Below are 26,007 nucleotides of genomic sequence, written 5' to 3'. Positions count from 1 at the left end.
GTCTCTGGTAAATACGTGGTGTGAATGCATCACCCAATAAATTTATTTTACTGTGTGCAACACCTTCCTGCTCACACACTTCACTTAGTTGTGGATATCTAGAACTCTTGTGATTGTAGTTTGGAGATCATGATTGTAGTTAGCGAAATATAGGGTGTTTGTTGTAGGTACACATGTGTGTGAGTTTGAATGCTCGTATACTTATGAATGTATAATATGTACGAAATGTGTGCCATCATACTTTGGATTGTGCATACTATGTTGTTTTGTGTGTTTTTATAAATTTGATACATGTGCATATATAACTATTATGGATACGTGTAAGTCGTGTTCGATGATACTCTGAATGTTAGAAATTGTTTTGAACTTGTATGTCTTGTTTTTTTAAGAAACATGTGTATGATGTATGGTGTGATGGTCAATGAGATTTTGACCTACCTTTCTTACGCAATTATATCTGAGGTGATATATCGATTCTTGTGGTGAAAAATGTATATATGACTTAAATCTTGCGTACATAACTTGAACAATGTAGGAGCTACGTATGTTGAGGTATGGTTGCTTCGTATTATGAAATGTGCATGTTCACGTATGCATGCATAAAACTCATATTTGTTTACGCATGCTTCGAGGTTCAATTTATGAAATACAATATTCTTTGTGGCGATGATATGATGTGTAGGATAATATTCTTTTGTATGATATGATTTACATGCCACATAATATGAAATTATGAATGCATGCGATAAATGTTTAAGTTCAATAGTGAACTATGGTTCATGGAACCTTATTGGTTAAATGTGTGATTTTATGATTTAAATATCATATGAAATGATGTATGATGTGATGCATATTGATTGTATACATGCTTGTGCTCGTGTTGGTGGCTATCGACCCTGAGAGTGGTCTATTGTATTAATGCATGTATGACAATAGTTTCCACTAGATATGGTACCCGTTGAGGAATTGTTCTCAAAGGATTCTCTGTGAGGATGTATATGACCAGATCAGGTAATCCGACTAAAGCGGTAAGTCTCTATGAGGAAGTGCATTGTCCAAGACCAGGCAGACCATCGATCTAGGGCGGTAACTCCTTGTGAGGTTGTACATTTTCCAGACCAGGTGATCCGGCATTGATCTTGTAATTTTTTATTATGATTAAATTAAGTGTTATGATGAATTGTGATGATCTTCTAAGTTGATTGGGATAGCCAATTATAGATTTATAGATTAGGTTTTTCTATTGTAGCATGATTATATGCTGAACTCAGCTGTGAGAATCAGATCGTTATTGATTTTAGATCTTGATTGAGGTTATCATTGTGATGCTTATGTTAACGTATAGGTGAATGGCATATCACGCCTACAAATGACTAGGTTGACTTATTAGGTGAATGACACATCACACCTACATAGTTTTATTGCAAATGATTGTATTATAATTGTCTCGTTTGAATATATCACACTTATGTATCATGATTGATGTGTATCATGAATATCTAACTGATTTACTTAGAAAATATGTGCATGTGTTTCACACTAGCATGATCAAATATGATCTGCCCTATTGTTTATAAGAATTATGAATGCATGTGAAAATGATGCAATGACTTGAATGTCTTAGATATATGTATATATTCAAGCGATGATTTGTATGTCTTGAATGATATGAATTATGCTTTATGATGTGACTTCATGTTGAATGAAATACTAAGTGATGGAATGCTTTTAATTGTCTTATATTTAAATGCTTGAATGGATGACTTATGGGATGTTGTCCCCTTGTCTGTCACTTGATAATTGATGAATAATATATCATGTCTTTATATTTAAATGCTTGATATGTTTTCTTTAAGTTTGAATTTGAGTTGTTCTTCCAGACTTTAGCGAGTCTAACCTCGTTTTATGGAGGACAGGTAATGCAGGTAAAGTATGATGAGTAGTTGGAGCGAAGAAATAGTTGAGTTGCATCCTCGGGGGTCTACTCTTAACTTACGATCTTGATAGACATGATCTTTTCCTTTTAAGTACTTGATCATGTAAGGACTAAACTATTGTTTTTATACTCTGATTTGAAATATAATTAAAATTCTTCATATTTCAATCTTGTATTGTATGTGGTTTGAAATGTTCATATTTCATACATTTTGATTTGATTGTTATCTTCAGTGTAACCTTGCCCAAAGTCTTAACCATTTTTTAAAATTATTTTCGCATTATAAGATCTGATTTACTTATACAATATATATATAAAAAAAATGGTCTCGAAATTTCAATATTTAAATAAACAATAATTAAGGTTAAAATTTTGAGGGCGTTACAAAAGAAATGAACAATCACGGATATAATTATGGAGGTTGTGGTATAGAATCAAACTTCAACTTTAGAGGATAAGGATATGGTAACACTAAAATCATTATCTCTAGGGGACAACCATAATCAGCAGTTTGGTAGAAACATGTATCAATGTTGCAAGTCAGCACATCAGAGACATGGTTTTCTACAAGCAGCATTTAATACAACGAATATGTGCTGGTGGTAGTGTTGGAATGAATAATCAACATGATGTTATATTCATTGTTTTAAAATACATAACATATTGCCTGATATGTTAACAATATAGGGCTCAATCATCCAAAACTGACATAATACAACTTGAAACTAATTTCAAGGGTGCATTAATCATGTAACACAAGTATTGCACGGTATAGTACCATATATGATACACCCCGATATGAGGTGCATCATCCAATACTGATACACCAGAAATGTATTTTTCTAGTAGCTTATTTTGCAATATTTTAAGCATAGTTGGCAGACCCAGCGATCCGACTCGGGAATCGTCCGAGTCAGATATGCCACTGCCAGGTTTGGGCTGGAATCATTCAGGAATCGCCCAACTTGGTAACTCGCCGAGTCAGTGCTGAATCAGACGATTCAAGTCTGTTTCAAGCCAGCCGGTTCTGACCCGATTCACAACGCTGAACCGGTATTTGTACTGGTTCGCTCCGAGACAAACCGGCTTTAAAACATAATGGGGGGGGGGGGCTCGAGTCTCTCAACTCTTACCCTGCTTCCCCATTTCTGAAACCCTATACCCCTCCAGGCCCTCTCCCTCCATTTTCGATGACCATCACCACTGTCGGCGACCACCGACGAATGCCGGCAGGTTCTCTCTCTCTCTCTCTCTCTCTCTCTCTCTCTCTCTCTCTCTCCTTTATGGTAAAGCAAACGAAGAGGCAACCCCTCTATTGTTGATGCTCTCTCTCTGAGAGGCGATGCACGATGCAAATTTTTTCCATATTGTTTGTGTTTCCCTGTATCACATTGTGTATGATGCACACTTTGGGTGTTTTTCACCTTATTGTGTATCATGTTTGTGTGTGTGCATTGTGGGATTGTATGAATCTTTTTTAATTTTTTCCATTTTGCTATTAGAAATTATTAGAACTTATAAAGGTATTGATTACTAGTTTACTTATTCATTTTTTACTTGTTTTATTTCTACCTTGTAGCTTAATTATTAATATTTATTTCACAATTTTCATTATTGTACATATGTATGTGGCTAGTATGTGCAATTATGAACCTTATCTATTTTTTTATGCAGATATTTTGTAGCTTTTGTCCTTTGATGCTTTGATTTTGGTGAATTTGCTGCTTGGGCCTTTGAGTTTGATTATTTGCATTTATATTGTAGAAAAACATAGTGTTATATTCAATATTTAAGGTGTTATTAAAAAAAACACTCAAACAATTTAGGTCCCAACCCGGCCAAGTTACTGAGTCAACCCGCTGACCCGCGAGTCAAGGGTCAAGCAATCTGAGTCTGAATCACGGGTTTGCCAACTATGACTTGAAGAGGACTAAGCATTTTTTGCCACACCTTTTAAACATATAAGGGCTTTTTTTTTTCAATAAGCTATAAGGGCTGCTTTTGACCCTGATAACACATTTTAAAGAGTTTGAATGTGAAATTTAGGAGTTTCAAGAGTGACAAATTTGGGGGGTTTTGTACTTGCCATCCTAGAAGGTGATTTTGTGTGAGAAGGTAAGGCAAAGAAAGGTGAACTTTGCTACTTTGATCCTTTTTGGAAGCCTTTAAGGTAAAATGTCTCATTTTCCTTAATTTTCTAAGTTTCTGGAGTGAAATGGCTTCCAATGATCTGACATGGAATGAAGAACCTGAGGAACTGATAAAAGATTCAATGCAACTTTTGTAGGAGGTCAATTTCCGCAAGAGCATCTTCACTAAAGCATCATTTAGTCAGGACACATCAAAATGTTGCCCCTTGGCCATCAAAAGACCTACCAAAAGTCGTGAAGTGGCAATATCAACAAATGATCAAAGATTTAAGCAAGAGGAAATAAGAAAAAAAGTTGATGGATGCTGAGATCAGGTATTCATAACCTTGACATGATCGTGATGATGATTATGGTGAGAATAAGGCCCTTCCCACTTTTAATCCTACAACATCTAGTATAGTGTTAGGAAGTTGCTAGCTCAAGGCCAAAAGGGAAAGTAGTAGTAAACATTTGAGGGTGGTGATTCAAGCGAACAGAAGAGGAGACTCAGGAGGATCTTGTACTTGGAATTCTTTTCCATCCATGTCTTGCATTCATGACATTTATTGGCATTGATTCCTTGGTTGCTATAGCATCCCGTAGGTGTTGCATTTACCTGGGGCCTTATTATATGAAAAAATAAATCACAGTATTATACCATGTTGTATGAAAAGGAATTTATTAGAGCATTTGTTGGAATGTCTTAACCATAGAAACAAAGGTCCCCTAATGTAAACAATTTTTTTGAAATGGTGGAGATAGTGTGATTGACCCTTCTGAGGAGGATTCAGATGTAAAAGGGTAAGACCATGGCCACTAGTAATAGTGCATTGAAGTGCATGTGCCTAATAGTAAGAGACAAATGGCTGCAAGGAGAGAGTTTACTAGTTCAGGGTGGAGTGTAATACCTCACAATTTTTACAAAATTTTAGAAAATTTAATTGATAGCATTCTAAGCAGTTTCCGTAATAAATAATAATTAATAATTTTTAAATGGTTTTAAGGGAGTAGCATATGCGTGGACCCTTGGATTCGATCGTGGACCTTGTGGATAAGATCTATGGTCCAAGGTTAGTAAGTGTTTTGAATTTTAAACTAATTATGAAATTCTGAAAAAAAATGGTAGTTTATTTAAAAAGCTAACTTTTTATCTAGATAGGAAAGCCTTATCTTTCCTAAGGAGTTACCCAGGAGGAATGCCACCTAGAGAGGAACTCAACCTAGGTGGGATACCCCCCTTTATAAAAGGGGTGAGGTTTCCAACCCCTCTAAAAAAAGCCATGATTTTGAGAGAGGGAGCAAGAGAGAGAGGAGTTACCGAATCTCGTGAGAGCTAAGGCGGAGGGGTGATCCACCATTGTCATGAAGCCTCCTTCGGATTCACCCATAAATACGAAGGTACTGGAACTCTTTCATGATTCGATAGGCAAGGGGATTAGCATAGATCGAATCAGGCATAGGGTTTTGTTTAAAAAAAAACTGATTCACCTATGTGCATTGAATTGATTTTATTGCAGCTCATGTTTTAAGAACCCGATATTTTGTTTTATTTAAATAACCTCCAAGTTTTTATTGAATGAGGCGAATCTGGTTTTAAAAAAAAAATGGGTTGAGTTCGTAGATGGATTGGTTAGAACCGGTTTTGGAGTTAATAAATATCTGAGTTTTTCTTTTTATCAAATCTGGAGTTAGAACTAATACAACCTAAGTTTTTAGTTGATTAATTTAAATCTGGTTTTGGATTTAAATAAACCTGAGTTTTTCTTGATTTGTCAAATCTAATTTTCAGTTAAGTGAAAATCTGAGTTTTTATTTAAATGGTTAAATCTGAATTTAATTAACTTCAAGTTTAGTTTTTAATTGGTTACATCTGAATTTAATTGAGTACAAGTTTAGCTTAATTATGGATTTAAAACTGGTGTTTAATTACCTAAGTCTGGATTTTTATTAAATGGTTTAAATTTGGAATTTTATTAAGAAAAATCTGAATTTTTTATTAAACTGTTAAATCTGGGATTTTAATTATAAATCCAATATTTTTCGGGTATGTTATAAAACTTGATTTTTGGGTTGTGATTAAAATTCTATGTTATAGAAAAGCTCCTAAATGCAATCTTTCAATAGTTCAAACCCCGCATTGAGTTCAGTGGTTCTTTGAATCTCATTTTTAAATAGGTTGAGAATCTGGTTTCTTCTAACTATGTTATACACCTGGGGTTAACCAGGAATATAATTTTGTATTTTACCATATGTGATCGGAAGTAAATAGGCGTTCATATATCTTTGAATCATGTGAGCCAAAATGACTAAATGGGGTAATAATCCATAGTGAATGATGCATTATGATTTGCATGTCGTTCTTATGTCATTCTTATGTAAAAAAACTTTTAATAATTTAATAAGAGTATATGTAGGAAACTTTTTACCATTTTGCCTAGGGGTGGTGACTCAGCTGTAGTTATTGGTATACCAAGAAAAGTGGCATTGGAAGGTGATGATGCCTTTATCATCTCGACTTAGGGTGATAATTCCCGACATTGGTCGAGGGACATGCGTAGAACCCAGTTAATAAAATACAAATTGTGAAAATAAGATATAGTTGGGGACTGCCTTGGACCTCGGGATTGACCCGTTTTAGTATCTTCGGGAGTTATTCAAGATGAAAACTTAAACGGTTTGCATTAGTATAGACATGCATTCAAAAGCAATGATTAACAATTAGATAAAAAGCCATTAATAAAATCTGCATTGATTATGCTTTGGTTATTGTATTGATTTGAGTAGCCTGTGATTTGATAGCATGTATCAAATTAGTTTATATTGCAAGCATGTTTAAATTGTAATGTGTGCTTAAAAGTTGTTCTTAAACTTATGTTTGTTTCTGATGTGTGCTTATTTCCATGTTGTTGGATTCTGTGAGGTCTCGTACGAGGACTTTGGTTCTCACCCAATTGTTTACAATTTTAAAATGCTGAGGCTCAGACTTAGCTGAATAACGTGATGGCGGAGCTGGGTTGCTAGAGGTGGGGATGTTTATGAAGGGTTGTTGGGATTCTAACTGGGTTGGGAATTTATTTTTGAACTTATGAACATAAAATTTGAGTTTATTAAGACTAAATGTGATTTACATTAAATTGTGGTTTAAATTAATTTTTGGTTTGAAATGGATGTTGGTTGGTGAATGAAATCTGTGACGGGCCCTAGGTTCGTGGGTTATTTCCGCATTTATCAAAAACGTGTATTCATTTAAAAAAAAATCACAAATTTTCAAGGATGAGTTTGGGGTCGTTACATGAAGCAAAATTAGCATGCACTATGGCAAATTGTTTCCAGGTTCAGGCCATGGCTGAACCTATAGTGAATCATAGATGAAGGATCGACAATTAAATGCACAAGTTAGGATCCTGTTCTTGATTTTGCAAATAAATAAAAGTGAATGAAATACAAATGAAACAATATGTTGCTATATCTCACCGCTGGGCTGCTTTCATCAAGCTGACTGGTCACTTGAGGTGTTTCACCTGACGCTGCTTCTTGATTACCGAGGCAGTAGAAATTTAGGTAATCTTGTGGATGTGAAGTTTCAGAAATCCCTTGACTTCCAAGTTCCCGCCCAATGATTTCATACATCATTGATATTGTCTGCCCCTGCAAAACAGGAGTGGACATCTCAATTGCAATTACATTTTAATGTTATTGAGATGGAAATTTGCTAGATTTAGTCCAGTTATTGCTAAAAACATACAGCAATTTTAAGAAATGTAAAAAGATACTTGATACGATCATGGATCTTCCTGGGAACAAAAAAAAAGACTGATTAAATCCTAACAATCAGATGCAAAAAAAAAGACTGATTAAATCCTAACAAACATGGCCTATAGAGTGAAAAGAATAATAACATAAATAATTGAGGATCAGGTTTTAAATATTGTATTTTACAGTAGTTCCTTAAATGGTTGATCAAATTATGAAAAACCATCCAGGTTTCCACACAAAAAAAATGTCATTGCAGCTAGAAACTTTCATAAATGTATGCAATTAAACATAGCAAGACATGCCCCATGGTTGGAGACCTGATGATTGCTTAGAATGAGTAAATTTCTTTTTAATCTCTCACTGCTTTCTGACATGATTTCTCAGAGGCTTTGCAAACAAGGCAAGTTGAGTGCAGATTGAACTTTCCCAGGTTATTTTAACCAATAATATCTTACTAAAGAGTATTTACTTGAAGAAATTGGGATTCAAAAAATCCAAACGTGTTTTCGATGTGAAATATATGTCAGTCCCGTAACATGACAGATAACAGCATTTCGCATGATGAAAGAAAAATAATAGATTTATGTCAACATGACAGATAATACAAGTTCTGATACTTCAAGTCAGTTCCATCAAGAATCTCAAATTCGCTAAAACTCATGGTTAATGGATGCTCACCTTTAATAGCAGGCATGATGACTAAATGGATGATCATCAGAAACCATCAAGATAAAGGCTGCTATAGAATTGATTATATCGGTTTGAACTCTTAATTTTGATGTTCAAGCATCATGAGCCTTGTCCAGAAAAGGCAGTCATTTGATAAAAAATTTGCCCTTTTTATTTTATAATCATGTAGAAGTTATAATCAACATGGATATTAATAAATAGAAATGATATCTTTTTGTTTATCAACAATAACATTACTGACAAAACATCAAGGAGCGGAATGGAATTTAGAATCGTAAAAAGAGGAATCTTTATGATGTTTCTATAACTAAACACCAAGAAACTGTGGTCATAGTGCAAGCGCTTTTAATGGTTTGCATTAACTTCAGATGGTATACCAGTTTTTACTATGGTAAATGGGACTGCATATGAGGCAGCACCAAGGGCATTTAAGTTTGATATTTTAACTTCATAGTGACAAATTTTCATGAAAATTAAAATTTCAAATATATATTCCCTGCAAAAGGTGGTGGCCATCCAAACAATGTCCTAAAAAGCAATTGAGCAAACAATGATGAAGAGAAGACTGAAAGAAAACTAATATACAGAGGGAAGGAGAGGGAGAGTAAGAACAGAATGAAATAGAATACGAAAAAACCTCAAAGACAATCTTCCAGGCTCGGCTACTTGGTATTGATAATGAGCACCATTTAGAGTATGCTCTGATTAGAACCTTTTAACAACAAATTACAATTATGCAGCCTAAAGGTGGTGTCACCTATATGTTGTGTATTACAAGGCAGCCATCAATAGGTGGCGTTAACTCTTGACACTATTAACTTCATTTTACAAACATTAATGCAATTATGTCATTTCTTATTAGCACCCTCAAGCTGTGCCCGTTGTCTCTTGACTTCATTCTTAGTGTCAGCTAATCTTGCTTTAACTTCTTTATCTATCAATGTGATCTCGGTAGCAAGTGATGGATGAATTTACATTCTACTTCTGTACTTGACCTTGCTAATCTTTGTTGTTTACCAAGAAACACACTATATCCAGATATATGTTAAGTCACCGGCCAAATATGCGCTATAGGAACCAACTATAATTAAGGGACTTTTACCCTCCTTGAGAAAATGCAAACCATCATTAATCATCCCTTTGACATATCGTACGATAATGCTTTAATGTAATATCACGTGTTTTTATACTTAGTTAAATTTAGAGACCTCTGGAATTTGGCTAAGTGTTGTAGAAATATAGGAAGAACCCTCGATGTTAGGTGGTGATAATTGAGTCTGAGCGTGGCCCAGGTCTCGTTGACAAGATCGAAACGAGCCAATTAAAATGTGATAAAAAGTTTTATTTTCAACCTTTAAATTCCAACGAAATTCGAGCAAAATTTGGGTTAAATTCGGGCAAATTTCAGAGGCGAAATTCGAATTATATATCGTTAGATGTGTCTCGAAATTCTGAGCTCAACGATATTTTACTTTTTTGAATTTGGGCTACGGTTGACCTGAAAATCGCTTTTTTTAAAAAAGGCCTGCCTCGACGGGTCGGGTCCGGATTTGGATCGAACTGGATCCAATGCATTTAATCCAAATTAATATGAATATGGACTCTGTCCAAGACCCATATTAATTTGGAATTGATCCAGCCCAGGATCCAAATAGAATTTAGATATGGATTTGGATCTTGGATCTGAATCTAAATCCAAATTTCATACCCAATGAAAATACAACTTTAAATTCAATATTTAGGTTTAAATTGAGGTTATTTAAAGTTAAAAAGACTCCCAGAGGGATATGGTACCCTCTGGAAGCTTCTGGATATTTAATTAGTAATAAATAATAAATAATAAATAATAAATAATTATTTAGTTATTTATATTTAATTCCAAATTTCAAAAGTTGCTAATAGTGGGACTCTAAAGGAGTCCACACTTGCCTAAAGACAAGAATAAATAAAGAAAAGGAGTAACAAAAAAATTTGGAAAAAAAGGAAAGGTTGAAAAAAGTCAAAAATTAGAATTTTTAAGAGAATAGGAAAGTGTGTTGGAGCTAGCACACAATAGAAGATGCTGGAAAAATAAACTTCGAAAAAAAAAAGAAAGAAAGAGAAAGAGAGAGAAAAGAGAGAGAAAGAGAGAAAGAAAGAAGGAAAAGAAGAAGGAAGAAGAGGAGATCTGCTTCCTCTCCAATCATTCGTCGGTTCTTCCAGTCGTTTTTCAAACTCCAAACAAAGTACAAGTGTTCTCTTTTGTTTCGGATGAGAAAAAGAACCTAAATAAGCTTTAGGCAATATTTTTTAGGAAAACCATAGATTTTATTTCATATTTACATGCTTTGATCCATGGAAATTGATGTATGCGTGGCTTAGAATACGTACTTTTTATTCCTACGCTAGTTTACACACTTATATTAATGTATTTATATATATGTATATACATATGTGGAACATATGTATATAGATATATTTTTGGACAGATTTGTCCACTGTACTAGTGGACAGATCGGGACAGATTTGAAGAGGGCTGTTTATGTACGAAAATAGACAGATTTGAAAAAATATATATATACATAAATCTTTTGGTGTTTTTGTTGGTTTTGGGACCGGACAGATATCTGTCCAGTATCAGTCGATGCAGTCGGCTGGGATAGGACAGACTTATTGTCCAGTCCTAGCCAACTGTTCGGCTGGGACTGAGTCCCTGATAAAGAAAATATATATATATATATATAATATTCAGCAAGTGGACTTAAAAAAATAATAATAATAAAGGAAAAAGAAAAAAAATCTTTATGTTTTTAACAGGCCCAGCCGAGCCCTTGGTTCGGCTGGGCATGTGTTTGTAACCTTGAACCCAGCCGACTGGATTCGGCTAGGTGAGGTTCACCAGGACATAGACCTCAGGTGCCCGCAAACTGAGCAACAAAAAAAATGTATATAGTTATCAGAAATAAATAAATAAATAAATAAATATATATTATTAGCCCCAACTGATTTAGTTGGCTGGACTGAACTGGGATTGTGCGGGTGGGTTCCTATAAGAGAAAAAAAATGGAAAACAAAGAAAAAAATTTGTTACCAAGAATTCTTTTCAGCATTTGAATTATTTATTTATTAATAATATCCAAAATTTACAGGTTTTACATAAATAAATCTGGACAGACCTGTAAATTTTATCTCCCATAGACAGATCTGGTCCAGAGTTGATGCATTTACGCAGGCAGATCTGGACCGATCTGCAGATGGTTGCATATAGGCAATTTCGGTTTAGACCTGCTGTTATACTCATGCAGATCTGAACAGATCTACCGATTCACATTTTGTGGGCAGATCTATCCAGGTTATTTTCTTTTATGCAGGCCGACTGTCTATGTGGATCAGTCTCCAAAATAGAGTTTGTGAGATCAAATCTTGACTTGGTTGTTACACCTACTTGTGTTAAGCCTGTCTAGAAATTTCTATACTAGTAATCAGCTGGCTGTTATGCAGGACAAATAAATAAACAAAAAACTGGTTAGGCCCATTAGTGCTGATTTGATAAAAATCAATGTCTTATTGCCTGGGCACATAAACTGACCCCTGTAAGGGCCATGAGCAGGTTGTTCATGCTCGGTTTTGTTTATGATATGGTTGTCACTAAGTTGTTTGATGTTTCCATATGGGTTGGCACCGAAACAGCCTTAAGATTTTGTTTGTCGACCCATGTTAGCACTATGTTAAAATATTTCCTACATGTCATGATTTGGCTGAATACTAATCTGTTTTTTTTATGCTGCCATATGATTTTTTATAATGCTGATAAACGTGTTGTATTTATGAATTATGTGCGGTAGAACAATGCTGCATATTTTTATGCAACATTGTCCACTGTCCACAGCTTGTGGTTGCATATTTCTGGCAGTAGCAACATGCTACCAATAGCATACCAACGCCCAGTGGCAGCATGTTGTCTTGTGCATGTGTTGCGGCATAGGTAAGACCCGGTTGGTATGTTATGTTTCTTGGACAATGTAGATATGTTTAGATCTGATCCGTATGGCTTGCAGAGTACTTATTGAATATGTTATGCATTGAATTATCATGTTGCAAATGCTTATGTCATATGCATGGAAAATTGTAAAATTCATTGTATGCATGAATATGATGTAATGAAAAGAGGCGGAAGCACCAATAGGGCAAAAAGTCACTCTTTAAGAGTGACTACAAGAGCCAAGAACACAAACACCGAATGTGCACACACAAAACTCACAAATATAGAAAATGACTTAAAGTCATAAGTTGGATTTATTGAAGAAAGGAAGAGAAGGGTGTAAAAACCCATACATTTGCAAGGGGGAACCTCCTCTTTATATAGAGGAGGGAAGCACTAAAGAGGACCCATAAAGGGGGCTCCCTTCTAGTCGTTGGGAGCCCCAACGGTCATAAATATGACTGTTGGGGCCCCAACGACTAGATGGGTGGGGCCCCTTTATGATTCCAAAAAGCAAAAAGACAAAAAGAAAAAGAAAAAGGGGAAAAAGAGAAAAAGGTACATTTGGAATTACCAAAACACCCCTATCGGGTTTTTGGTTTATACAAAAATAAAAAAAGGCAATATTATGTATATATACATATATACATATATACATATATATACTTATATATATATATATGAATATATATATATATATATATATATATATATATATATAAGTATATGTATATATATTTATATATACATAATTTAACATGCCCCCTCAAACTTTACGGGGAGAAGACCGAAAGTTAGCCAAGAAGAAACATGAATCGTGGAGTTGGGAGCGCCTTGGTGAAGAAGTCAGTCAGTTGATACTCTGAAGTGACATATGGCAATGTGATGGTCCCTTTGAGATGCTCGTCTCGAACATAATGGCAATCCATTTCGATATGCTTGTTCCGCTCATGAAAGGTGTGATTGCTGGCAATGTATATCGCACTCTTGTTATCACAACAGAGCTTGGTGGGAGTGGAAATGGGAACGCCCATATCGCCAAGAAGACTTCTGAGCCACACAATTTCCATAGTTGTCATCGCCATAGCCCGATATTCAGCTTCTGTAGATGATAATGAGACCTTCTGCTGCTTCTTGCATCTCCACGAGATGAGAGATTCACCTAAAAAAATGCACAGACCTGTAATTGAGATACGATCATTGGGATTACCTCCCCAGTCAGCATCAGTAAAAGCAGTCAATTCAAGAGATGAGGAAGAGGATAAGAAGAGTCCCTTAGAGATGGTATTTTTGATATATCGCACAATTCTCATTACAGCCGCCATATGAACCGTAGTAGGTGCGTGCTGGAACTGGCTCGCTGCATGAACTGTATGAGCAATGTCTGGACGGGTAATGGATAGATAGGTGAGGGATCCAATTAATTGACGGTAGGGTGTTGGATCTTCAAGAAGAACACCATCTTCAAGTCTTAGTTTCGAATTAATAACTTCGGGAGTCTCAACTTTCTTTTCATCAGATATTCCTGATTTGGTACAAATTTCTGCAGCTAACTTCATTTGAGATAAGATGTATCCTCGCGCAGAATAAGTCACTTCAATTCCTAAAAAATATCTCAAATAACCAAGATCAGACATATCAAAAGTATCTTTTAACACAGACTTAATATCATTTACTCCCTTTTTATCATTCCCAGTGATGATCATATCATCAACATACTGCAGAAGCATAATAATGGAGTCACCTGTCCTTTTGACAAAAAGAGCAGTGTCAGTATAGCAAGAAGAAAAACCTAAATTGGTTAATACATTACTAAACCTGTCATACCACGCTTTAGGAGCTTGCTTAAGTCCATATAAAGCCTTTTTTAATTTTAAAACTTTTTCATTTAAATTCATACCTGGAGGTGGTTCCATATAAACTTCTTCATTTAAATTACCATTTAAGAAGGCATTTTTAACGTCAAGTTGAAAGATGGGCCATTTTTTAACAGAAGCTATAGCAATAAAGGCTCGAACACTAGTCATTCGAGCAACTGGGGCAAAAGTTTCATCATAGTCTATCCCATACTCTTGGGCATAGCCTTTGGCTACCAACCTAGCCTTATATCTTTCTAATGAACCATCACTCTTAGTTTTTACTTTAAACACCCATCTACATCCAATGGGTTTCTTGCCATTGGGAGGATCAATGATTTCCCAAGTTTGCGCCTTTTCAAGGGCATTAAGTTCAAGCTCCATAGCTTCATTCCAATGATCATATTGTTTAGCATCATTGTAATGAGATAGTTCATGAAAGAAGTGAAGAGCAAGAAGACATGCTCGATAATTAGGGGAAAAAGAGTCATAAGAAATAAATCTATTTGGAATCTTAGGAATGCGATTTGATCTTCTTTGAGAGGTTTCTTCTATCGACTCATTTTGAGAAAATCTTTCAAGGGCACAAGGAGGATTTCTTTCATTCCTTCTAGAGTAGACTTGTATTTGTCTTGAAGCATTTTCTTCTAAGTTTTGATCATTATTTGGATGTTCAACAAGATCTTCATTAAGAGGTTCATTAAGATCAATATTATCATCCATTATGTTTTCTTGAGGTAACAAGTCAAATAAAAAGGAATAGTCAATATTTTCATTTGGTTGATGCGAAAAACCATTTTCTTTTTCGAGAAATGTGACATCTTTTGAGATATAAAGTTTATTATTAAGTATGTCAAAACATCGATATCCTTTTTGTTTTTCGCCATATCCCAAAAAAATACATTCAATAGCCCTAGGAGAAAGTTTATCATTTTTGCGAGTTAAAACAAAGCATTTACATCCAAAAATTCTTAATCTTTTATAATCGGGAGACATATTGTAAAGTTTTTCAAATGGAGAGAGATTTTTCAAAGAGGATGAAGGGATTCTATTGATGAGATATGTTGAGGTTAGAACCGCTTCGGCCCAAAAGGATTTTGGGATATTTTTTGAAATCAATAATGTTCTTGTAGTTTCTATTATGTGCCTATGCTTTCTTTCCGCAAGTCCATTTTGTTGCGGAGTGTTGGGACAAGAACGTTGATGACAAATTCCATTTTCTTTTAAGTAATTTTGAAAATCATTAGACATATATTCACCTCCCGAATCGGACCTAAGAATAGATAGATTTCCCAAAAATTGATTTTTAACCATTGCATGAAATTCTTTAAAGAATGAGAAGACTTCAGATTTGCGACTTAGGAAGTATATCCACGTAAATCTAGTGAAGTCATCAATAAAGACCACATAATACGAAAAACCTCCTTTAGATAAAATTGGGGAAGGTCCCCACACATCGGAATGAACAAGTTCAAATGGCCGAGTGGCAAAATAACTTCTTTGAGGAAACAGAGTAGCTTTAGATTTCCCAAAAATGCAATCTTTACAAGTCATGTGATTGTCTTTACAAGTATTGTTCAAAAAAGGGAAAAGAGACATTTTTACAAAATTTGGATGACCAAGTCTCTCATGCCAAATTCCAATACTTTTGTCTTTAACAAGATTGCAAGATGACTTAGATGGAAACGTCAAAAAGTCCATAAAATAGAGATCACCCCTTCTATGGCCTTGCCCAATCAGCTTCCCTGACTGGAGATCCTGCACGATGCAATCTTTAGGTGAGAAAGAGACTTGGCATCCATGGTCGGTGATTTGGGAAACGGAAAAGAGATTTAAATTGATTTTTGGAACAACTCTTACTTTAGGAACAAAAAAGTTTTGAGAATTTTTGAATTCAAGTGTTCCAATACTTTCAATTTTTAATGACGTTCCATCGGCCGTTGAAACATAGGAGGACATGGGTTTGGAAAAAACATTGGAAAGGGAGTTTTTATGAGATGTCATATGAAAAGAAGCACCAGAGTCTAGTATCCACATACCTGGAGGTGATGAAGAGTAGGCGATGGCGGCTCCGGATGTTGAAGGAGAAGACTTGAGAAGGTGTTGGAGAACTTCGGAGATATGATTAAGAGTTTCTTTGATATCTCCTTCTTTGGTACTTTCTTCCTTCTTTGGAGAATTTTCTCCAACCACGACAACCTTTCCTTTAAGCTTTGGACAAACCGGTCTAATGTGCCCCGGTTCATTACAATAGTAGCATATGATTCCCTTTCTAGGCCCATTGATATTTTTGTTAAAGTGGGGAGGTCTATATGCTTTAACATTTGATCCGGGCCTATTAACGGCCAAAACCTCATCATTCCTAATGCTCAAGCCAAGTCGAGTTTCTTTTTCACATACCTCGGCGAGAGCATCCTCAATAGGTAGGGCTTTGCTTCTATGGAGGAGAGATGCCCTCACTTGTTCAAATTCCGGGCGAAGTCCATGAAGGAATTGAAAAAAGTGCTCCTTTTCAATTTGTTCCCTTCTTAGTTCAATGTCTTGTGGAGCAACCCATTTGGGCTCAAGAAGGGCAAGTTAATCCCAAAGAGGGGTTAGAGAGCTAAAATAGTCCCGGACACTCATATCCATTTGTTTGGTGGAACGAATTTTTTCTTGACAAAAGAATTGCCAAGCAAGATCCTTTTGGGTATACATACCCTTAAGGAAAAACCAAGCCTCATTGGCCCTTCTAAACTTGGCAATATTAGCACAATTTTTAAGATCTACATTGTTCATAAACCATGCCAAAATTTTCGCATGGTTATTTTCCCAATCCTCGATTTTGGATTGATGTTCATCAATGGCTTTGATGCGCTCATCGCCATCTAAAGCCTTTTCAATTTCATTTTCAATTTTGGTAAGAACAAGAGAGGGTTCGAGAGTAGTCCCCATAACAAAGCCCCAAAGTTTCTTATCTCTTAGATGATTTTCCATAGCGGAAGCCCACATGAGATAGTTGGACCCATTTAACTTGAAAGAAAGCTCCACTTTAGAGTCACGTTCCATCAGCACCAAATATTCTTCCTTTCTTCAAAACTTTGAGAGGCACGCTTTCCAAGACGTCAAAAGAAAAACCCAATCACCAACAAAGCTCTGATACCATGTAATGAAAAGAGGCGGAAGCACCAATAGGGCAAAAAGTCACTCTTTAAGAGTGACTACAAGAGCCAAGAACACAAACACCGAATGTGCACACACAAAACTCACAAATATAGAAAATGACTTAAAGTCATAAGTTGGATTTATTGAAGAAAGGAAGAGAAGGGTGTAAAAACCCATACATTTACAAGGGGGAACCTCCTCTTTATATAGAGGAGGGAAGCACTAAAGAGGACCCATAAAGGGGGCTCCCTTCTAGTCGTTGGGAGCCCCAACGGTCATAAATATGACTGTTGGGGCCCCAACGACTAGATGGGTGGGGCCCCTTTATGATTCCAAAAAGCAAAAAGACAAAAATAAAAAGAAAAAGAAAAAGGGGAAAAAGAGAAAAAGGTAAAAAAGAAAAACGTACATTTGGAATTACCAAAACACCCCTATCGGGTTTTGGGTTTATACAAAAATAAAAAAAGGCAATATTATGTAATATATACATATATACGTATATATACTTATATATATATACGAATGTATATATATAAGTATATGTATATATATATTTATATATACATAATTTAACATATGATCATGTGCATGTTTGAGAACTTATGTATAATATGGATCATGAATATGTATATTATAAGTATATGTTCACATGCATATGCAAATTGCTTTATATGTGTATTCTTGTGGTGTGCGATCGAATATGCATTATAAACATGTTTGGAATATTTGTGTGTGCAAGTTCACTAAAGATTTTTACTTAAAATGCATATATGTGGTATGTGGAGAAGTGGCAAGCCGTGTGGGCCCAGAGTGTATGTCGCTCCAAAAATATGTTTTCATGCATTGCAAAATCTGTTCTGAAATTATTGGCTTTGTAATTTAATTGCATTGTTAAAATGATAGTGGGTCAGGTCCCGTGTTGGGTTTTGCATGTTGATTTGCAAAACGGTTCTTGTGTAAAGAACTTGATTTTTGTTAAAAAGATAAAAGAGATAAATAGTGTAATTAATTTTCTTCTTGGATGTCCCTTCTACAGTGTGGAAATCCTGGCTGGCAGTTAAAGTGATGTTGATTTTCCTGATGTCCCGACATTAGATGTTGATTTTTAATGTTCCGATGGATGATATTGATTCCTGATATCGATCGAGGAACAAGTGTGAAACCCAGTAATAAAATACAAATTATATGTTAAGTTACAACTGAGAACTTATTTTGAACTTCGAGAATTATTGTGCCCGTTTTAAGTATCTATAGGTTTAATGAAAAGTAGAACCTAATTGTGTGCATTTAATAAGGACATGCATGCAAAAGAAAACTCTGATAATAACTTAATAATTTATTCATGCATGTCATTGAATCATGCATCTTTACTGTTCTGCATTAGTTTATGCATTCATACTTATTTTATCTCATATGAAAATTGTTATTGCATGATACTTGTTTCAATTGCTTGAATGGTAAATTGGTTATGCAACTGTTGATGTTATATTCCTCTTAATTTATGCATGAATTTGATTTATGCTCTTTTCTTTCTGTTTGGATTTTTAGAGAAATTCGTACAAATAATCTCTAATTCTTACCCGGTGTTTCAAAATGTTTTTCTCAGGACCTGAAGCTCAGTGATGGGGTGACTACCACATGGAGCCTGCGAGTTCGCGTAACTTGTTTCTGATTTTCTTGACAGTGTGGCTATGTGTTACATACTTTATTTTATTCTTGTTCTATGACAATCATTTATTAATTAATAAAGTTGGTTATTCTTTGGTTGATTCAATGTAAGATCACTTGTGGTTTGGTTTCTGCAATTGCTTTAAAAAAATCAATTTTCACGACGGTAAGTTGGGTCTGTTACATGATGCGCAACATCTAAGTCAAAATACCACTGTATCACTTGTAAATTTTATTGCCTAAATAGACTTGAATTTCATGGTCAAAATGTGGTACAAGTGTATTTTCATTTTTACTTTCATTTATATTGGATCACGGATATTTTCGGATCTTCGATATCAGATTTCAGAAACCGTATTTGGATATCCAATATTGGATCCAAAATGATTTGTTTGAATCCTTGACATCAGATTTCCGATATCTTAGTGTAGATTTTACAGCAAAATCGAAATGGTCCAATTAAAATTTTGATATTGGATCCATATCAGAAGTTTGAATCTCTAAATTTAGTACCCAAAAATCTGGACCCTTGGATGGAACCGAACAGCCCAAATAGGGACCCAAAACGTAATGGATTGTGGGTCACAAGTAGAAGATCCAAAACCACTTTAGTTAAAAAAAAATTGGAAATAAATGTGCGTCACACATTAGGTAAATAGAAGAGAGAGAAAAAAACATGAAACACAAAAAAAAGGGAAAAGTGGGGAGGGGGCGTGAAACCCCCCATTCACGCATAGTGGAGAGAAAGGGGGGAAACCGAGCCCCACCTCTCACCCACGAGTTCTCTCTTCTTCCACATTTCTTCTCCAACTTCCTCTCACGAAAATCATAAAGACCCTTAGTCTAAACCATTCTCTCTCTCTCTCTCTCTCTCTCTCTCTCTCTCTCTCTCTCTCTCTCTCTCTTACACGGTCCAGCATAAGGGCTTTACAAAATCACGGCAGGGGGAGGAAAAGCAGCTAAAAAGGTAGGATTTTATGTGTTTTTTGCAGTATGCCTTGTTTCAAGCATGCAATGAGTTGCAGAACCCAAATAAAAAAAGTGGATTTGTGTAGAGGTAAAAATAGGGGATTTATTTGGATGATAATCAGTCAATACCAGAAATATTTTTCTGGTATGACCGATCGGCGTGAACTTAGTCTGTGTAAATGCAGAATCCCTGTTCTGTGTGTGTTGTTGTGGATACATACGCAGACTACCTGATCTGCGTGTTTTGGCTTTGAAATTGTTTTTGCGATATGTGAAATAAAAATATGTCTAATATGCATGTTCGGTATTAAAAAAATATATATAGCCTGTAATATAGATTAACTTTTGGTCTGCGGGTTTGGCTTTGGAATCTATATTAAATCCTCTGATTAGCGTGTTTTGAGTTTTGTAATATTCTGTGAGATGGATAATAAAAGAAAAAATTCTATTGCACATGCTTAGATTAGAAAAATAGCCTGTAATATAGATTAACTTTTGGTCTGCGGGTTTGGCTTTGGAATCTATATTAAATCTTCTGATTAACGTGTTTTGAGTTTTGTAATATTTTGTGAGATGGATAATAAAAAAAATTTGATGTACATACTTAGATTAGAAAAATAGCCTGTAATATAGATTAACTTTTGGTCTGCGGGTTTGGCTTTGAAATCTATATTAAATCCTCTGATTAGCATGTTTTGAGTTTTGTAATATTCTGTGAGATGGATAATAGAACTTTTTTTTATGTAGATGCTTAAATTAGAAAAATAACCCGTAAAATATATTAACTTTTGGTCTACGGGTTGGCTTTGGAATTTATATTAAAATCTCTTATCTGCGTGTTTGGAGATTGAAATATTCTGGGAGATGGATAATAGAAATATTTCTGATCTACATGTTGGGCTTAGAAAACATTTCGTAGTATGTCCAAAGTTCGAATCTACTTGTGTGGCTTCATAAAATATATTCGAACTTAGGATCTGCGTGTTTTTGCTATGGAAGTGTTGGGTAATATGTTCATTGGAGAAATTTTCTGATCTGCGTTAGCAAAATGACAACATTGAATTTTTGCTATATGGCTATTGATAGAAATTGGTTTATGTTAAGCTCGAAGACAGCATGTTTGTTGTGTTAAGTTCTATGTCACATGGGTGCGGGCGCGGGTGTGGGTGCGGGTGCGGGTGCGGGGATTCGGCACTTTCAAAAAACCCGGGTGCGGGGGTGCGGCAGGGGCAAAAATGTAATATATATATATATAAAGGGGGTCGGGGGAATAGGCGGGTTTTTTTTTTTTTTTTGCAGCTGTCAGCTGCTGTCAGCAGCTGACAGACAGCTGCTGCATCTGTCAGCAGCTGACAGAACAGCTGCTGCTGATAGCTGCAGCAGCTGTCAGCACAGCTGCTGTCAGCTGCTCAGCAGCTGACAGCTGCAAAATAGTATTAATGGACCTTAATGATCCTGTCAGCTGCATAATTTTTTTTTAAAAAAAATTCGAAACCTGTTTGGGCAAAATTTTTTTTTTTTAAAAAATGGACCTTAATGATCCTGGGTGCGGTCAACGCACCCAGGATCGGGTTGACCGCACCCGGTGCCGCACCCGCACCCGCGTCGAGTCGCGTCGCGTCGACGCGGGTGCGGCACCCTCCTAGCCGAATCCCTGTGACATAGGTTAAGTTTAATAACAGTTTGACTTTTCTGTGTTAAAGTACATTAATAGAAATTGATCTCGGTGTTAAGTTCCATATTAGTTTTGATTTTTTGCATTAGTTTCAATGACAGAAATTTATTTCAGTTCGTTAATTTCTGCAGTTAGTTCATTGACAGACTTGATTTGCTGTGTTAAGGGTATGGACAGAAAATTATTTGTGTCAAGTTCAATGACAGCATATTGTTGTATTAAGTTCAATGACAGTTTTGAATTTCTATATTATATGTGAAATTGATTTCTGTTTTATATTCAATGATAGAGTGATTTTCTGTGTTAAGTACATGACAGAAATCATTTTCTAAGTTATGTTCAATTATGGTACTCAAGGTCTACGTGTATACTTTAGATGTTTTATTTCTGTATAATGTTCAATCACACAAATATAGTAATCAGCATGCCTTATACGAGATAACTCCTTAAAATGTTTCCTAAAGACAAAACCATAACCTATGTATCTTACCTTTAAGATTTTTCTATATACTGCTCATATGAACATTTTAATAGAGTATGGATGTTTTAGTGACAGCGGAGCTATGTCAATCGCAACTATTACTTTTATGAAGATGTACCACTGTATTGATGTAGTGACTCTTGAGTGTAAGTTACCTATGATTTTAGTAAAATAAGCTCATATTCGAGCTTGCGGTTCGGGTGAACCACGGTGGTACCATGTAAACATGGGTTGTGTCCTTATATGTGATTAGAAGAAATGAGTTTTGAAGGCACATGGGTTGTCGGACTAGGGTTTTGCAAACCAAAGATTTTTAGAGTATTGCACATACATATAAAGCTTTATAAATCTAAGACACAAGAACTCATAACTCTAAATTTTGCCTGACTAGTTTAAAGGTACCGGGGCACTTGTGCTCGCCGGTTTGAAGGTACCGGAGTACACTGAGTGGGGATGCATAAATAAATTGATAATTGGCAACCTACCTATATAAGGTGAGAGTCTCTAGAATCATGCTACTACTGTTGTATGATTTGTTGCCTATATGTGTACCGACAACATTGAGTTGTTGGGTTCAAAGAAAAACATGTTGAATTCTTGAGAGGTCAGGTAACAAAATTTATAAGATAAGTAACCCATTCAGACTCGGGCTTACCTTGGAGAGGGTAGGTGGTACACAACTCCGGGGACGTGTTATTTAGCCTCGAGCAGCAATGGCTCGTTGGTCTCCAGTCTTCAGAGTTAGGGGACCCGGACTACTAAATTGTCCTAGGTGGTAGGTCCAAGTTCTTCTTCAGAAGCTAAGGGTGCATCATATTTGTTTGGCCTTCGGGAGGTTCTCTCGGTTATTAAACCGCTTCCTTAGGATTTTAGTTTCAGTTAGACATTCAGGTTAATAAAATAAACAACATTATGGTTGCCTTGGCCTGCAAATACCCGTGGGATAACTAAAGAAAAACTTAAATTAATTATTTTATGTTCTTTATTCATGTGAAATTTATGATATATTGTGCCTGAAAATGCTTATAATGTATTGTGCTTATTCATATGTCAGAGATGAGTTATGATATTAAATGTTTCATGTGATATTCATTTAATTATCTCATGATATGTCATAGCTTTACAATTTATCGAATAACCAATAACATTGCACATCCTTGTTACATTGTACACATACATAATCATAGTAATCCTACTGCCAAGACTAGTTGTAGTCTGATCCTATTATTTTATCATTTCAAGTGAAGAATATACAAAGCAGAGCGATTGCAGGATGATGTAGGGACTATGATGCACGAATTTTTTATGTTCTCTAGACAACTTGAAATAACTTAGTTATTTTCATTTCTGATTTTGTAATGATCTTAACATTTTGTTTACTGTCAAATTTTATTGGTAATTGAATGGATAGTGTTGCTTTGATTTCTCTATGACATACCCGAGATATTTAACCTGGAGTGGATTTAGTAGTTTCGCTATATTTTAAAATAAATAAATAAATAATTCTCAAAAATTGGTTAAGTTTATTTCAGGTCGTTACAACCACATATCTATTGGTTGTCGTTGTCTGCTGATTGTTAATACCATTATGCCCAAGATTAATCTGAGCAAACGAAGCATTAAGAGTGTCCAAGTTTTGAGAACTGTTGATGGAAGGAGCATAAGTGCTTCCTTGACACTGTGGATTTAATGGAGGACGATTCGCATACACTGGGGTAGCAAGTGTTGGAGCTGATCACAGTTTCACACTTACCTCGAGGCTTGCTCTGATGCCATGTAAGTTTGTGCCTTCGGAATCATGTCTATTGAAGAAAACAATGAGAGAGAGAGAGAGGAGAGAACTAGGTTAGGAAGAAAAGAACGCCCAGCAGCCTCTTTGGGCTAGACCACTTGTATGTATATTGATCTGTTATATTATAAAGTACACAAATACCCTTAATAAGTTACAAGATGTACAAACATATAAAAAACAGTGGATCCAATGTCAATGATCCAAGATCTGTGACCCATATTTAGTCTTTAACATAGATGAGCTTCCCCCACTCAACATTGTGTATGCTTTGCTTCAAAGGGAGAAAGATCGGAAAAACATGGTTGCTTCAAGAGAGATAAGTGTGGAATGATCTGATCTTGTCAGAGAATACCATCCTCCTAGAAACTCTAGCGAAAGAGGCAGGAAGAGAGGTGGGCTTGGGGTAAGAGGCAGAGGTAGAGTCTATGATAACATGGATGATGAGGATAAGTTGAAATGCAGCCATTGTGGAAAGAATAGGCACACTAAGGACTAATGCTGGGACTTAGTTGGAAGACCATGAGGTAGGGGTAATCGTGCATATAATGCTTCTATTGGTATGGCAGGACAAGTTAACAAAGAGAATGTAGATGAACTTGCCCAGCTGAGGAAAAACATTGAGAAGCTAGAGTTAAAAAAGTGCAGAACAATCCATAGGGTAGTGACACACTCTCAACTATATAACGGTGTTTCCTCTCAAGAATGAGATTTTGCTGTGCAAGAAAGATTTTCTATGAAATATTTCATGGTCATATAGAAGTTCCTTAAAAGCTTTATAATTATGTCCACCCCGCTGTTGGAAATTGGAAATGAATACACTAAACTGATTCATGGCCAATGATGAAAAAGATTATATCAATCTTTAGACAATTTTCATGAAAATGATCCAAGTGAATCTCGGATAGTCATCAACAAAAGTCATATAGTAGCAACTAGTTACGAACGAAATTTTTGGGAATGGTCCCCAAGCACTAGAATGCACCAAGCAAAAGAAAGAAAAAAGAACTTTATTGAGAGCTTGAAATGGCAATTCATGGCTTTTGCATATTTGACAACTTGAACATAATTGATCCCTCATAAAATCATCATGTAAGACATTTGAATATGTCACATGGATAGGCTGAAGATACGGGGATATGACCATTTTTATTAAGTTTCCAATGTAACTAATATACAAGGGGATACCGGACAGGAGTCTCTGTGTGACATAGCATTTGATAGAAGATCTTTACTGATACAGGATTTCAAAAACAAAGCTCCATAAGCATGGCAACAATGCCATAGAGCTATAGACTGTTTATTTGACTGAGCTTCATAAAGTAGCAACAGAGATATAGAAAAACTCAAACTACTTGGCTTGGCCATATTATTCTAAGCTTCTTTTATCATGAAAAGGTTTCCATATCTCACCCCTTTAGCTGTATTTCCTTTGTATGAAGATCCTTCACATATGCAGAATGGATGAGAACAAAATAAGAACTAGTTTGATCAACTAATTATGACACAGAAATAGGATTCACTTAATACTGGAACAAAAAAACTGTTATGTAAAAACAAAGGATGAAGACTATGAATATATGGCATACCAAAGTGTGAGATGAACTCTACAATCCTACGTTATACTTGACCAAGACCACCATAAGGTTCAGAATTTTGAATCATACACTTGTTACCTGTAACATGAATGCTTGCACCAGAACTAACATGAAACCTTGTACCAGAATCTATATACTAAGTCTATTTTGTACAATCAGCAGATTGAGTCTAAGTTAATTTCATGTTATTGAAACTGGTAGCAAGTGCCTCATGATTAATTTAGTTAATTCAGCGTTTGGCAGCATCATTTGTGTTAATACTCAGTATCATCAATGTTGCATTGTATGGTGGAAAGTCCCAACACTTTGTTATATCTCTTAAACAATTGGCATCAGCATGTAGTGATCGGAGCTG

General features: G+C 35.5%; 1 protein-coding gene across 1 annotated transcript in view; it reads right to left on the bottom strand.

The window, feature by feature from the left end:
* The window catches only part of LOC149835802 (phospholipase D delta-like), a 194,172-nt gene that overhangs the window by 14,021 nt on the left and 154,144 nt on the right, over positions 1 to 26,007 (bottom strand). Inside the window, exon 8 of the mRNA XM_090008760.1 lies at positions 7,540 to 7,713. Coding sequence (XP_089864886.1) covers positions 7,540 to 7,713 — 174 coding nt within the window. The remainder of the gene's footprint in view (positions 1 to 7,539; positions 7,714 to 26,007) is intronic.

This window comes from Nuphar pumila, chromosome 6 (assembly GCF_984573655.1).
Source record: "Nuphar pumila chromosome 6, dmNupPumi1.hap1.1, whole genome shotgun sequence".
Classification (NCBI taxonomy): Eukaryota; Viridiplantae; Streptophyta; class Magnoliopsida; order Nymphaeales; family Nymphaeaceae; genus Nuphar; species Nuphar pumila.
This window is presented reverse-complemented; position numbering and strand designations above follow the sequence as displayed.